The sequence below is a fragment of the Symsagittifera roscoffensis genome, chromosome 7 (genome assembly GCF_963678635.1).
Source record: "Symsagittifera roscoffensis chromosome 7, txSymRosc1.1, whole genome shotgun sequence".
In the NCBI taxonomy this organism is placed as follows: domain Eukaryota; kingdom Metazoa; phylum Xenacoelomorpha; order Acoela; family Convolutidae; genus Symsagittifera; species Symsagittifera roscoffensis.
Window position 1 is genome coordinate 37,366,578 of NC_087068.1, and position 15,532 is coordinate 37,382,109.

At 35.8% G+C, this 15,532-nt stretch overlaps 3 protein-coding genes across 5 annotated transcripts in view; 2 read left to right on the forward strand and 1 right to left on the reverse strand.

Moving 5' to 3' along the window:
* The window catches only part of LOC134852156 (gephyrin-like), a 37,962-nt gene extending 26,566 nt beyond the window's left edge, over nucleotides 1-11,396 (reverse strand). For both annotated transcript variants that reach the window (XM_063868464.1, XM_063868463.1), the window contains exons 1-8: nucleotides 11,322-11,396; nucleotides 10,882-11,166; nucleotides 10,356-10,511; nucleotides 9,942-10,008; nucleotides 9,362-9,499; nucleotides 4,717-4,836; nucleotides 4,254-4,419; nucleotides 3,710-3,823 (exon numbers count right to left, since the gene is read on the reverse strand). In XM_063868464.1, the coding sequence (XP_063724534.1) occupies nucleotides 3,710-3,823; nucleotides 4,254-4,419; nucleotides 4,717-4,836; nucleotides 9,362-9,499; nucleotides 9,942-10,008; nucleotides 10,356-10,511; nucleotides 10,882-11,105 (985 nt within the window). In that variant the 5' untranslated portion in view covers nucleotides 11,106-11,166; nucleotides 11,322-11,396. The remainder of the gene's footprint in view (nucleotides 1-3,709; nucleotides 3,824-4,253; nucleotides 4,420-4,716; nucleotides 4,837-9,361; nucleotides 9,500-9,941; nucleotides 10,009-10,355; nucleotides 10,512-10,881; nucleotides 11,167-11,321) is intronic.
* The window catches only part of LOC134850967 (ADP-ribosylation factor-like protein 5B), a 448,774-nt gene that overhangs the window by 392,003 nt on the left and 41,239 nt on the right, over nucleotides 1-15,532 (forward strand). The window lies entirely within an intron of this gene.
* LOC134850964 (ataxin-3-like) overlaps nucleotides 1-15,532 on the forward strand; it is a 197,501-nt gene that overhangs the window by 55,021 nt on the left and 126,948 nt on the right. The gene's annotated exons all lie outside the window — the stretch shown is intronic.

A 15,532-nucleotide genomic window follows, 5' to 3' on the forward strand; every position in this document is an offset into this window, starting at 1 on the left:
TATCAAAAAAATACAAGAAACCAAAAGTTTGACACAGACAGAAGCTGCGTTTCGCAAACACTTGCGCGAACACGACTAAAAAGCAGCTCTATCAAGTCACATAGAAAAAATAGAAATAAGCCTCGAATTTGCAAAAACTCGAGGCTTAGCAAAATTTGAGTCTCACGCACTAACCATTGAGCCACGGATGCTTGAAATCCCTAAAAACTAGCCACCAATAACGCAGCTACATATGCTAATAAATTGCCAATTCGATGGAGCAAGAGTAGCACTTAAAACAAAAAGATACAATTTTGCATGTAAAAAATCGCAACTCATAAAGCCACATTATAAGTTGCGAGATATATTGAGTTAGAATATTTCTGAAATCGAGATTTTATTGTAGTTACGTTGTTTGAAACAAATAGCTTTTTTCTGTTCACTTGAATTTAAAATGCATCAACTGTGTAAACTTAAAAAAGTTCGAAGGTCAAAGCTCATGTTATCAATAAGCTGTAAGGGTGCAACATACTGCCAATCATTTTGTATTGGCAATTCCATGCAGCAAATATTGTTGCTTTAAATCGCAACAAAAGTCGCAACAGTATTTCCGACTTAGAATGGTAAAAAAGAAAGTTCGTTCTATAACACATTGCTTCGCAAGTGTAATGAGTTTTAAAAAATATTGTGATTAACAAATGTAAATTTACAGCACATCGAGGACAAAATACTATTTTGAAACCCTCACTATTCTAAAATCACCCTGGAATTACTATTCAGTTAAAAATATTTCATAGGTTGAAAAACTATCTTTAACATAAACACGCTATGCAATACTCAAAACTTCATAACAGACTATCAGGTCAACTTTTTTTCGCCAACTACGACGTAAAGAAACAAATGAAATATACCATAAGCAGACTGAAATCATTTCAAAAAAATTCCAAACTCCACTACACATATGGCCGCTTACTGATACATTTTTGAGCGTATTTTGTCGTTAATCTGAATCTAAAAACAAATACATATAGAGTCTTCACGTTGATTACTCTAAATCAAAAATCAAACCGCAAAAAAAAACAATTGAGCCAGAATAACTTTCAGCACTTTTCCAAAAAAATCACAAAAAAAATCATGACGACCTATATAAGATTCTGATCTACTTTCTTCAATTCTTTAAAAAATAAAAGGAAAACCAAAGGAAAAAAGGTCAGGGCTATTAGCTTTACAACTAACAGGAGTAATAAAAACCACTTGTATCTACACAGAGACGAATCAGAGCTTCGCAGCACTTGCGATACAAAACAAACAAAAAAATTAAAAGTAGAAATGAAATTCATAAGAAATGAGTTATATTGGAAAAAAAGTTCATATGTCTTGATAAATGGTAACTAGAGGCCCATTCAAAGCTGGAGGTAACTGTTGGAATTCGTTATACAGAAGCGAGATAAAAATAGGAAGTTTTTAAAATTGGAATTTGCCCGAAATATTAGTTGTTTCTCTACTAAAAAAAAGTGAGAGTGAAAATAAAACTAGGTGAACCAAACTGTTCTGATGTCTCAATCAAGTAAAAGTATGGGGTGCAGCCAAAACTGGAGGCAGCAAACTGATATTTTCGGAACTTGTTATACTGATGCGGGATTAAATAAGTTATTTCAAAAACTGCTTGACTTTGCCCAAAACCATAGTTGCTTCTCAACCAAAATAAATAGAAGAGTGAAAACTTAACTAGGTGAGCCAAAATGTTCGTTTGTCTCGATAAAGTACAAGTATGGAGCGCAGCCAAAGCTGGAGGTAGCAAACTAATTTTTTTCGGAATTTGTCATGCTGATGCGGGATGAAATGGGCAATTTCAATAATTCGACTTTGCCCAAAACCTTAGTTGTTTCTCTACTAGAATTAGTGAGAAGTGAAAACTTCTGAGAAAAAGCCACTTTCCCAAACACACTCAACTTTTCTTACAAAAAAGGAGTTGCCGCTTCTGTAGGAAAAGTTCTCGTTTGAACCTTTTTCTATTGAACCCTTTATCTCATATTTGATAGGGTACTTCTTAAGAAAACCAAACTTTTTTATATAAACTGTCCTAAGTTCAAAAACTTTACTTTACGAAATCAAAACTTTTTCTGGCCGCTTAAGTAGAGAAGACTCCCAGAACTGGGTTTCTCAGTGAAATCAACACTTTACCTAATAAATAGCAGGGTTTCCAAAAAACTCAATAAATCAAAAATTTCACATCTCTGCGAAGCACACTCTTTCGTATAAAATGATTGGGCTTAGCCGCTACAGAAAAGATTGACATAATATGTTGCTTCGATTTAACAATTACCCTCTCAAATCGTAGGTGAATCAACATTTATGTGACAATTAGGTGAACCAACATTTTCGTATGTCTCGACAAAAACAACTAAGGTCCAAGCTAAAGCTGGAGTAACGTGCTTGATATTGAATGCAGTTGCTATATTCATGCGGCACAAAAACAGTGATTTCAAAAATTGGACTTTGCCCAAAACCTTAGCTGTTTCTCTACTAATTTTGAGATAATCAATTTTCCCAAGGATATAACATTTCTCTTACTAAAAAAATTCAGTAGTCACTTCTTCTGTAGGGACAATTTCACAACCGGTTTTTTAAATTGAACTTTTCATCTCAAAAAATACGGTCAAAAGACTTTCTAAAATCAATAACATAGTTCTCCAAAAAGCACGGTAGGGCCGCTTATGCAGAGAAAATTCTCAAAACCGGATTTCTCAATTGACCACAACCTGACAATTGGCGCGGTAGTATTCGCGTAAGACAAAAAGTTTCCAAAAAACTGTCAAAGTTTCAAAACGTTGACTTATTTGAAGGCGATAACTTTTTCTCGAACAAACTGGGCATAGCCAATACTAAACGTATGCTTTCAACAACATGCTGTTTCAATTAAATCTATGATCTGAGATTTGGCAGGATAGCCAGCGAGAAACGCCCGAAAAACGGTCAACTTATCAAAAACGATTTTTCCGAGGGCGATAACTTTTTCTGTAAAAAAATGATGGGGAGCTTCCCAGCGCCCGTTAACTCCATTGAAACCACAATATCAGATTTGAAAAGTTAGTTTTCGAGAAACGTCGAAAAGAATCACAAAACGGTCAAAAATCAAAAATTTGACAATTCCGAGGGCCATAACTTTGTGTAGAAAAAAATTAGCCACATATGCAGGGTAACAAGAAAACGAGGGGCAACAAGAAAACGAAAAAAAAATATGGGTCAAATAATAACCCACACTTTTTCGAAGGCGGTAGACAGAGGGGTCAAGAAAAAGACTCTTTGGGAGTATGCACGCACACAGGAGAGTGAGCGGTCTTCAATTGATACCCTTTTTTAAGCTCAGTAGAAACTTATGAGAAAAACAAAAAATTTTGCAAAATTTGAAAAAAAAAATCAAAAGTAAAAAAAATTTAACTAACCGATTGGTAAACATATCACCAACTTAAAAAGTGCCGCGGGAAGTGTTAAAATTGTGTATTCCTTGGAACGACTTGAAATTAGGCCATTAATTAAAATTAAAGAAAATTAAGCGTCAAATTTTAAGAAAATTAAGCGCAGCAAAAAAAAACATTCCATTATATGACAATTAAGCCGACAACAAATATGCAGACAAATAATTGGCCGACAATTTTATTTGAAACAGAATATTTCCCGTTTGAAAAACAAAACAGTAAAAAAATTTGTATTCGAAAATTTGATATACCATATTGAGATCCCATCGAGTGCGACTGTCCATTGGCAGCGAAGTGCCTCTGACCATAATTGGTGCCCGAAACTTGCTGCTGGACTATGTTTGCCATTGACATTGTCAGAACACCTACAACATGCTTAAAACTTTATTACAACTAACAAACCATTAAAAAATGGCTTTGCAAAACATCGTTTTTTGTTATATTTGAGATGACGCGATAACAAATAGATTGTGGACTTGAATGTTTTGATTTCAACTTACACGCCTTTTGAGTAATTTGATTTCATTAATAAAGCATAATCCTTCAAAAATGTTTGAAAAATGGATCACGAAAGAATGAATGCTGAAATTTTATTTAAAATTACTCTTGTTAAAGTTAAACCAAAATTTTCAAAATTCCTGGTTTTGTCATGATAATTTAAATCAGCCTTGTTAAATGCTTCAAAGCAATTGACACAACCAAGTTTCCACAAAGTTCAGCCTCTAAAGCAGATCGGTCTCTCAGTGGTTTACTGAAAAACGAATACAAGATCGCCCCTTTCCTCTCAAAAAATACCTCTCTGATCTCTATCGTTGTTCTGCTGTTCCACGTCACTTTCCTCTGGGGTATCGAGTTGAGGAATGGACTCAGTGGATGAGAGAGAGTCCCACACTCCGCCCCCACCTGCCCCGCCCATTCCACCCCCTCCCACTCCAGACTGAGTGCCATTCGGAGCCATGACCTGAATTGACCATACATCTTCAAAGCGATGACAATGACACATGTATCGTCTACTTGCTTTTAAAAAGTTCCATATTTTTTCTCAAATTTCTAATCATGGTTCGCTTTCACTATGAAAAAAGGTTTTTAAACGCAAAGAAATTTGAAACACCCACCCGCTTTGACATTGATTAATATAAGCCATTGATTGATATAAGCCCAGTTTGACTATCTGTTTATTCCTCAACTTTTGCAAATTAAAAAGGGTTAAATACAAAACTCCATATCGAAGAAAGTGTTGCATAATCATGATGCTTACATTTCGCACGAGGTTCCCGTGACTCATCGCACTGGCCATAGATGTGTTTGCCGGAGGTCCATGGCCATGCATGTTACTGGCATGTGAATGTGCCACCCTCATCGAGTGCTGCATCGGCATCTAAAGCATAACAGACTCTGTAGTTGACTTGTCCACAGATATTACAAATGTTTGATCACAGTGACTTTTGATTTACAAAGATTGGGAAAATGTAGTTGCTTCGGCAACAGACTCTTTTCCAGGCCATTCCAAGCCCATGCAACCATAATCGATTCTTAGGTAGAACTTGGGTTAAAATCTATATTCTTAAAAATCTGTCTGAAATTCTCACAGAGGCGAAGCAGAGCTTCGCAAGCTTGTGATACAGTAAAACCAAAATGAAAATTAGTGAACATAAAATGGAACGAAAGCCAGTCAAAAGAATAGCTGTTATAACTACTATAATTTTCATATTTGTAGCAATTTGTCATGAATAAAGTTCCTTTCGAAAAAGACATGAGAACATGCAACAGCTATTTACGAAACGGTCAGAAAGCCGAAAATACTTAAACAGACATCCATTTATCCGGAAAAGAAAATTGCTTTCTTGAAAAAAACTTGAAACACGAAAAAAACAAGTCGTTTCCCTCAAAACACACACACGCTTAATTATTAGCTCATACGAGGCAATATGAGAGCACAAATCCGATAGGGTGTCTTCACTTTATTCATTGAAACTTAATTGACAGTTTTCAAGCGAAGAATCGTTGAAATTAGTCTTCAGAGTCGAACTGAGTCTCCGCTAAATTTGTTCAAAACAAAAAAAACACCAACAAATAATAGTCCTCACACCATTCATGAAGTTTAAGAAATGGTACATTACGCGCGCTTGGCATAACAAAAGACCGCTCTTTTTCAGCGCGAGCTATTCTCCTAGATGATAAATTTTTTCAAAACAATTTAATCATTCAGTCGGAAAATTCAATTGTCAAATTCGGATTTTTTTCGTATTTTGAAAAATTAATATTTCTATGATTGTTTTCAAAATCAAACTTTTCAGCAGCTTTTTTTGTTAGCTTCAGTTGGTGATAATTTGAGGTTTCTCAAAATTTTACCTTTTTTTATTTTAACGCGTGGGCAAAACGAAGCTTCTCATTGTTTATCGATCAGACACAGCATGGCCAGCTATCCTTTAAAAACCTTAGACAAAAGTCAAAAACAAAGCCAAAAGATAGTTGGAAGAACATAGCCACAAGAGGATTTATGATTGGCACTTTTCTGATAACATTAACCCAAGTTGAGAAAATTGGATCAATATGTAAAATTTTTATTCCGCTGAAAATCTTTAAATTAAATTCCACTTTCGAGATTAGAAATCGTTCACTTTTTTCGTGCCATTTCCACATCCGTATTTGGAGAGTGCTTTTCACGTAACTTTCAGCAGATTTATTTCAATTAAACTCAATAAGTGCATATATACATTAGTGGATTCATAAATGCGTTAATATGTATGAATGCACATGTTGTTAAGACTTTTCCTGAAAAAAAAAAACAAAAAAATCAGCAAGACCAATATAAGAGCTTTGTCGATTATCAAAGAAAAAATAGATGGCCATAGAGCGTTTTGAAGTTCTAGAACAATTTATGATTTACCCTTTTCGATTAAATTAACCCAATTTGAGAAAACAAAATCAATAAGTAAAATTTTTATCTCGCTGAGAAACCTGATAATTAAATTCTACTTTCAGAAATAGGAGTCAATCACGTTTTTTGTGACCTCAACACGTTTGCTGTTCGATAGTGGAGTTTGCTTCCATATCAACAAAGAAATGAACTGCACTTGAAAAAAAAAGTCAAACCGGGAAAAAAATAAATTTGAGCCTTAACAAATGGAACTTTTCCTGAAAAAAAAATCATAACGAACTAATAAATGACTGAACTTAGGAAAACAAAAAAAATCATGAATCAGCCATTATGCTGGATAACGCCGATGAGCCGAAAAAAAATTCTGTCAAAATAATAAATTTGAGCTACAAAAGTTTCGCATGTATTCTCCCCCGCCATCACACACACGCATTCAAAAATTTTCAACTTTCAATATGATGCGTCTAAGCCTTCATTCGATTATCCGAAGCCTCTAGTCGAATCAGGGGGAATCGAATTTAATTTACAACCAAAAAAAACACAAATTTCGAAAAGAACGGAAGAACGGGAAGGTAAAATTCAGACATGCTTAAAACAGCTTTTGAAATCACCGACAGATCTCAGTCGAAACAATTTTTACACATGTGAGAATTGTTGTTAACAGCAAAAAATCAAGATCTCGATTACAAGACAGTGGCTCTCGCAAGTGTAATTAATTGATACACAGACAGAGGCGAAGAAGAAAATTTCATTTCTTTGACATGAATAAAATTCGTTTTTTCAAAAAGAAAAGCAAAATTGAGTTTCATTTGCATATATACAAAACAGTAATCAAGCCGAAAACTTTTGAGCAGATATCCATCGACACTTAAAAAAACTATTTTCATAGAAAAGTCGCAAACTTTTTTACCATAGTAAGCCTCAAAAAACTCACAAGCATAAAAAACTTGTTTTGCTAATCCAACAAACGATGCACTTTGATGCCACTAAACAGGTTAAGTATAAACCGAAAAAAAACTCGGAAAAGCCGAGTAGACACAAAAATGGTAAATCGAAAAAAAAAGTTTTTTATAAAACAAACATAGCCAACTGACAGTTGAAAAAAGGTAATGAACGCTCGTAAACAGAAAAAAACTTAATGACTTTATTGAAAAAATTCCAAACTTTTGAACTTCAAAGAACAAAAATAGATGCCCTTTAATTAAGAATTTGGAACTTCTAGAACAATTTATGATTGGCGCTTTTTGACAAAATTAATCCGACTTGAGAAAACTGCATCCATAGTTTAAGTTTTTACTCCACTGGAAATCTAAAAATCAAATTCCATTTTCGAAACTAGAAATGGTTCACGTTTTTTTTCGCACCATTGTCATTTTCGTAGTTATTAGAGCAGTTCAAGACTTTTCCTGCAAACAAAACAAAATTAAATCACCAAGACTTATATAAGAGTCTTCACTGCGTTCATTATTCATTTAAAAAAAAAATTTGAAGAGAACGGGAGTTTGAACAGCAAACATGCTTAATTTATGTCTATTAGTTGACGTAAATGCAGAATTGAGAAAATTATACTGTGATAACTTTGTTGGACAAATTTTTTCCAAAATTAAGTCTATGTTACGAATTGATAATGCTTGCTAATCGCGAGTTCAACCATTTCATACATAAAAATTCAGAGCACATTATTGAACCGAGCAAAAAAAACTAAGCAACTTTTTTCAATAAAAAATATAAGCTTAATCAAGGATAGCTGGCTACTGTGCAAGAAGCACAGAATGTTCCGACCATAGTCTTAAAAAACTAATTTTTTTTTCAAATTAGTGTCGTTTTTTCGACATGATGTGATAAAAGATTCTGGAGGAAACAGTTGAGCTTAGGCATATTCGACAGTCATAGTAAAATACTTAAAATTAAAAACAATTTTTGAAAATTTACTGAAAAAAAAGTTATTCATTATGTTTGAAGTTTTTGCTTCCAAAAAGGCGATTAAATACTAAAAAAAACTAACTTTACTCGAAAAAGACTAACTATGGTTTGAAGACAAAATACAGGAAAAAAAATTTTCATTTTGTTTGCAGTTTTTGATTTCAAAAAGGCGCTAAAATTCTCAAAAAAAAAAAAGTTTACTCGAGTAAAACTATTTTTACGGCTTAAATTAAGCTATTGTAAGCTATTAGGCCATTAAACTAAGACGAAATTTATTCGCTCGAATAAAGACGAAAAATCAAAAAATTTCGAACCGGTATTTCTTGACACTCAAACCTTTTTTAAATTTTGTTTTAAAAAAGAAAAAACACCCGAATACAAAGTTCCTTAATTTTTCAAATGATACGAACAATTTTTCAAATGATTGGAACAATAAGTGTATTAGAAATTGTTATAGTTACAAAAACTGAAAATTCCGCAAAACATCTTGTAACTCATTTACCTCCACCATTGCGGCTTTAGATATGGCATTCAGGAAATTAGAAGAAAGCTGTGCCTTCAAAAAGAATCTGTTCTATTGCAACTAAGCCTACAAAAATATACAGGCTAACGATAATCAGAAAAGGCTGAAAATTTCTAGTTCAAAAAATGAGGTCCCATCCGGATTCAATATCAGGGCTTGGTCGTCTTAATCAAGTTTGTTACCTCTACGCCCAATACGCTGGTTGGTTCATTGATTTTGAATTTAATATGAAGTAAGATGAAACATCCGCCAAATCTTTTGAACAAAGAGGCTTACGGGAAAAAGTTTAGCACCCGGTTGCAACACCTTTGCTTATCACAAGAGTAATTTAAAATATATACATTGAATTCTTTAATTAAATCTACGACATTCAGAACTTCGCTAAACAAGGACGCCCCTTTCAGGCTAAGACTGTGTTGGGACGTCCCTTTCAGGCTAAGACTCTGTTGGGACGACCCTTTCAGGCTAAGACTGTGTTGGGACGCCCCTCTCAGACTGAGACTGTGTTGGGACACCCCTATCAGGTGTTCCAATTTAAGGTTGGATGGAGAAGGTGAGAGTGAAAGAGTGACGTGCCTGTATGTGCAAGTGGGATGACTGGTGACTGCCTCCTTGGCTCTGCATTGCGTGATGTGTGGCTGTGACGTCAGTGAGGGCATCTCTCAGCAGGTCTATCGCATGTGGCAGAGCAGGAACAATAGTCTCCAGACATTCCTAAACAGCTCAATGTTCCGAATGTGTTATGGGAAGGAATCCTTGAACAGCTCCAATAGAACAATTTTTCTATTTTGGACAACGCGTTCTTCTAAATAGAATTTGTCTTTAATGGGAAAGAACCGATATAAAAGGCCGAAACTAGCTTTTTTTACTGATTTCGCGCAGGTACAGATTTTTGCGACGAGGTGTTAATTGAAAACTAATTCGGAAAATTTCATGGCCGCATGCATTTTTTGAAGAAAAAAAACGTACCAACAATCCCTTAATAATTCTAGAATACCTTTATTAGGTCTTTTACTATAATCTGTTTTATAACCAAATCATTGCATGTAAGTTTTAGCCTTAATGTACAATGGAGTATCGTAAATTGTGAAAATATAGCGATTACTTTCGGACCAAGTCATTGCATAAACGTTCAATAAAGTCATCTTTTTCTCACCTGGGAGCCTTTCATGCTTCCGGGTAAATTCACAATGAGACTACGTCCCCTGATTCCACAGACAGCTCTGAAACAGTCATAAGTTTTCACATTAAATTCCAAAAACTTGAAAATTCTTTCATGCTTTGATTTGAAACAACTCCAAACCAGCAAAAAAAAAAAATTGGCAAAAAGTTGGCAAAAACATTCAGAGCATCCTTATTACCATTATAATTGATATATAAGTCCCAATTTCTTGTATTCAGACATCTTTTTTGCAGCTTGAACAATCGTTCAAAGTTGGAAGATATATTTATCGGATCGAGTAGATCATTTCTCCAATACTTTGTATTGTTGTTTCAGCAGATATCAGGGATTATTAAGTCCCGCCCTTCATTTCTAGGCAGTAGAGTGAAACTCAGTCAAATAGAATACCTTGACAGCATTGCCATTGGCGTCGTGTCCAGCGATGTCCTCATCATTGCGATCGACAACCCAGGGGCCTCCCGCTCAATCACAATGCGCGTGGCCTCAGGAGTCACGTCAGTCGGCGAGAACCCAGTTCCCCCAATCGTCAAAATCAAATCCAACCTAAACCACATTATAGGACCATGAGGGATGGTGCATCACTGAGAGTCCACCACTAACTCAGGTTTCTTTACTTAAATCGTCACAGCTTTCATACAGCCAGGCCAAACCTATACTCGTAGAATCCGGAACTTACAAAGACATCCCGAAACCAGAGATGTACTTAACTCGAGTTCCAAAAGAAACGCTACAACTAATACTACAGCAAGAGTCTTTGGATTTCCATCACCAGATGTAAGATTCGGTATTTGACCAAACTGGTTAAAGTTTCTACGTGAACTTATTTTTGTTGCAATTCGAATAATTACTATTTCGATGTCATAAACTAAAAAATTAGGATTGTGACAAAATACTATTTGATAAGTAAACAAACCTCTTTTCGTCACACCACTGTTCTAGAACATTCTTGATAGCAGAGAGCGAATCGGGAACCAGTTTATTCGCAACCACAGTTGCCGGAAGTCTCTCTGCGACTACCTTGCGGATATTGTTCCCACTTCTGTCTTCGGCGTAATTGTTGAAACACCGGTCACTCACCGTCAAGATGCCCAGTCTCATGAAGTCTTCGCGACAACCTCTGTGACTGTAGCTCTGCATTATTGGAATGTTTTTGGCGGTGTCAAACAATTATAAACTGTTTTTTTTTTCAATCAGACATCTGAAAACAATGAATTTCATAACTAACAAGTTTGTTTGCCGCAAGAACTATCATTTTGGCACAGAGGCGAAGCTGGGCGACTTGCGATACACAATTAAGCGCCAAAAGATAATGTGCTTCAAACGAAAAAATCGATAGAGTTTCTATTGTCTAACCTGTTGTTTCTGTGAAAAATTTTTGGTGGGAGCACGATGCAAATAGTGTCATACACATCATCACTACGCTACCTAAAAACAAAAAAACATGCCCTGGGCAAAATCATCTTGAGCACCGATGCCAAGCTTCATTCCGCAACCAAGCCAAAAATTGCAAAAAAGGCGCTTTCAAATTGCAACAAAACGCAATAGTGCAAAACTCGGGGAACAATTACCTTCAACGAATAGAAGAGAGCGAAAGCAACCTACAGGTATGATGAAAATAATTGTACTAGAGCCCGAAATACATACCATCATATATATTTCTACCTGGTTAGTTTGGATGGTTCTTAAAAGACATGAACTAAGAAATGAGAGACAAGAGAGCAACGAGTGAACAAATGGTGGTGAAGGAATGTAGGGGACAGTAACCGTACCAAAACCTAGGTATCTCATAGGAAATGAGCAAGCAAGAGACAGAGAGCTCTTAAAAATGTATACACATCGTTCAGTACCGAAACATAGAAAAACTGCCTGGCTAAATAATTAGATGGAACAGGTAAAGAGATCCAGAATTTGTTTTGAAAATTGTTAAGATTCAATTTATTAGTTAAGAATTGATGAGATCAAGAATACTGTTTTCTATAAAATTTTCAATCGTTTTAAAATTCTAAAATGTTTTGGCACGTGCATCAAAATGTCGGGAACACGGTTGGAGCCGGGAACACAGAAGGTGTAGTTGTTGCCATTTACTGGCAATGCGGCAATCTGGCAAGAGGCAAGTCGGCCATTAGAGACATAATTGATTCTTGCCGTAGTCAGCGGCATGCTAGGCACGGTCGGATAACTCTTTTCAGAACTTTGCTTTAGTGGAGAATCCAGAATTCCTGTTTTAATATGATGTGGCTGTTTTCCAATCCACAATCTCCGTTGCTGTCGTGAATATGCTGCAAAAAGAGGCAAATGGGTAGCTGTTTTGCATCCTCGTTTACCGGATGGCGACAAGAGAGCAGAATTGTGGCATTGCTGAGTCGTCCTATGGTTCGGTTAGATGTATGATCGTCGAGGAATGGATAGAGTGATTCAATTTTGTAATTGGAGAGCTTAGTCCGCTTTCAATTAAACACAGTGAATACTAAAAATCAAAATTTGAAAAATAAGCGCGAACAGAATTTTCACAAACTTTTTCCTCGGGAAAACAACTTTTTCCTCAAGAAAAAAATGACTTCGCCCATTGACACTAAACAAAAACCATTTTGAAAAAATCACATTTTTTTTCAGCAGTAAACTTGACCAGTCTTTAAAAATTTATCAGATAACGCCTTATATAAATATCTTAACCTTTTTCATTTAGCTGTTGTTAATTGCCAGAAAAAAGGCGCGTCATGTGAGCAGAACCCAAATCTTCATAACTTCAGACAGCCGTCAGTCGCAGTTAAACAAAACATACTGGTATGGGAAGCAGGGGGACATTGGGGACACTTAGTCATGTTCAATTTAAAATTCTCTGGATTTTGCAATTTTGTTTCAGATGATGCTTAAGCAGAATCTTACGCGGTTGTAGAACAATTGCTATCACAATGCAGTTACAATAAAAAAAAAACATCGAAAGCATCGGAAGAAGTTGTCTTGAAATATTTTTTCCAGGATAAAGAAATTATGTACATTTAGAGACGTCAACAGATGTATTTGGAACATGTTTAGAGGTTTGCATACGAATTCCAGAGTCCCAAATGCACCTTCTTGATTTTTTCTTCCTGCTTTCATATTAACACCTCTAATTTAGTCATTCTAACAGTAAAACAACTATGAAAATCGAAATTCTGCCTCTTTTCCATCCCCCTTAAATTTTTTCTGAAAATCAATATGTGAAAGTCTTTTCAAAATGAATTTTCATGTTATATACTGATTTCAAACGTGTCAGCATTTTTACATTTTTTAAATACAAATTGCCGTGTGAACAATTGGCTCTTTTTCCTTTTTCCCACACCTGTAAATTTTTATATGTAAATTTGTTAACATTGTCCGATTATGAAAATTTACATAAAGACTAATAAAACCACGACAAACATATTTGGTCTACTACTCAACCTCGTAACACCACTCGTTACTTTAATATATTGAAGCTCGTGTGAGGTGGGGGGGGGCTTGGAAAAAGAGCCAAACAATTTTTGAACAGCTTTATTTTGTAATTTTATGAGGCGGGTGGGTAAACTGCAAAAGAGCTGATGTTCTGAAATGGTGTCGGCGGGGAGGGTTCTCATGCTTGAAGGACCGAATGCTTGAAAAGTTTCAACCAATCAAAATCGTTAAGCGTTCCTATAGGCTAAATGCCTTTCTCGCAAAATAGAAGTCGATATTAACAGAAAATGTTTTAAATCAGTGGAAAATAATTTAAAATATTACAAATTGCGGGCTACAACCGCAATACTATTCAGATAAACATCAAGACTTATGAGTTCAAGTTCATAAGAACTTTTCAGTCTTAAAAACTCATCTGCTTATTATTTAATCGGTCAGTATTAACACTAATCGCCTGGATTTACTTCCTTACTTTGAGACTTTCACGATTTACTTTGAGATTTTGAATACTCAATTCTGATTGGCTGAAAGTAAGCTAAAATAAATTTCAAGCATTCGATCCTTCAAGCATGAGGGACGCCACCGGTGTCGGCAAATTTTGCTTTTAGTTTGTTCACGATGCAAAATTTTATTCCTTTATGACAACGTTTAAGTAGTTTTTCCTAACTGAGACTCAAATGGGGAGGCAAGTGGAAAAAGCCTAATTTATATAACAATTGGGCTCTTTTTCCTTTTCCCCCCACCTGCAACTTTTTTTCTAGTTAAGTTACTGTTCTCATTGTCCGATCGTTATGAAAATTAGCATGTGGACTAATTAGGTTGGGCCAAACATAATCAGTCTTCATAATTAACCTTGTAAAACCACTCGTTACACCATAAAATTGGTTGTCGTGTGAGGTGGGTGGGGGGGGGGGGGGGTGAAGGAAAAAGAGCCAACAATTGGACAAGGCGAACAAACTTTTCTTGTAAATTTCGCAGTTAAGGGGTGCGGGGAACCAATTAAGATGTTCCACGTGCTTAAATGCTTGTCTTCACGCGTGACGAGCAGTTTTGAAGAAAAAGTATTGATATCCTACATAACAACAATCGCATTTATCATAATGAGCACCACTATATCAGGCAGTGCCCACCACACTACAATGCAGACGATTAACACGACCATAAATGGGATGTATCATGGTCCAATCACTCCCACAACAGGCGATTTTCCAGTTTCACCTCCCTCTCTAGCTTTTTTCAAAATTTTACATAGAAAACGTACTTCAGAACAAATTACTTTTCAATAAATCGAAAAATATAAGTGAGATCAAGTTTGAAAATTTTCAATAAGCAACTGCCATTTTCATACTACTTCTTTGGGAGGGGGATGGAAAAGATCCACCAGCAGACAGGCGCGATTTTAAGGAGGGGGGGCACCGGGGGCACATGCCCCCTCCCCTTTTGAGGGGAACCAAAAAAAAAAGAACTCGTTTTTTTCATAAATATTTGAGTACCCATTTTTCCGAAAAGCGCCTTCGGCGCACCGTTGACCATTTTTAATGACTATTTTTCTTTGAAAAAAAAGTTAAAGCGAAATAATCCCCCCCGTTGAAAAAATCCTAGAATCGCGCCTGCCAGCAGATACGCCACCCCTCACTCCGAATAACAACGCTGGTCAAATGCAGATGCAAACTACAATGTCCTTCCCTATCATCTGCATGTTTCGAAAACAAGCCGAGCGGGCAAGGAAAATATTGGAGCTACAAGTTGGATATGCTTATTTAACTTTTAAGCCAAACACATTTGGTTCTTTTCAAGTTTCCCGACCCTCCGAAAATTAGCATAATAGAAGTTGTCTGAGAATTTGGCCACTTGTTTCTAGACGAGGTGTTCGAAAACCTTTGCGATTCTTTTCCTTTTCCCTCACGTCACATATGCATCAATTTTATGGGCTCTTTTCCAGTTTCCCCCCTTTGAAATTTAGTTTTGAAAAGCTTATTTAACGTTGTCATAATGCAATGAAATTTGGCGTGGTGAACAAATCGACAACTGTGAACAGATTTTTTCTTCATACTTTACAGCGTAACATCACGCATTTAGCCGTAATAACACGTAAATCAAACATAAAGCTCGGTGTTGTGAAAAGGGGGGACTCGAAAAGAGCCATTTTA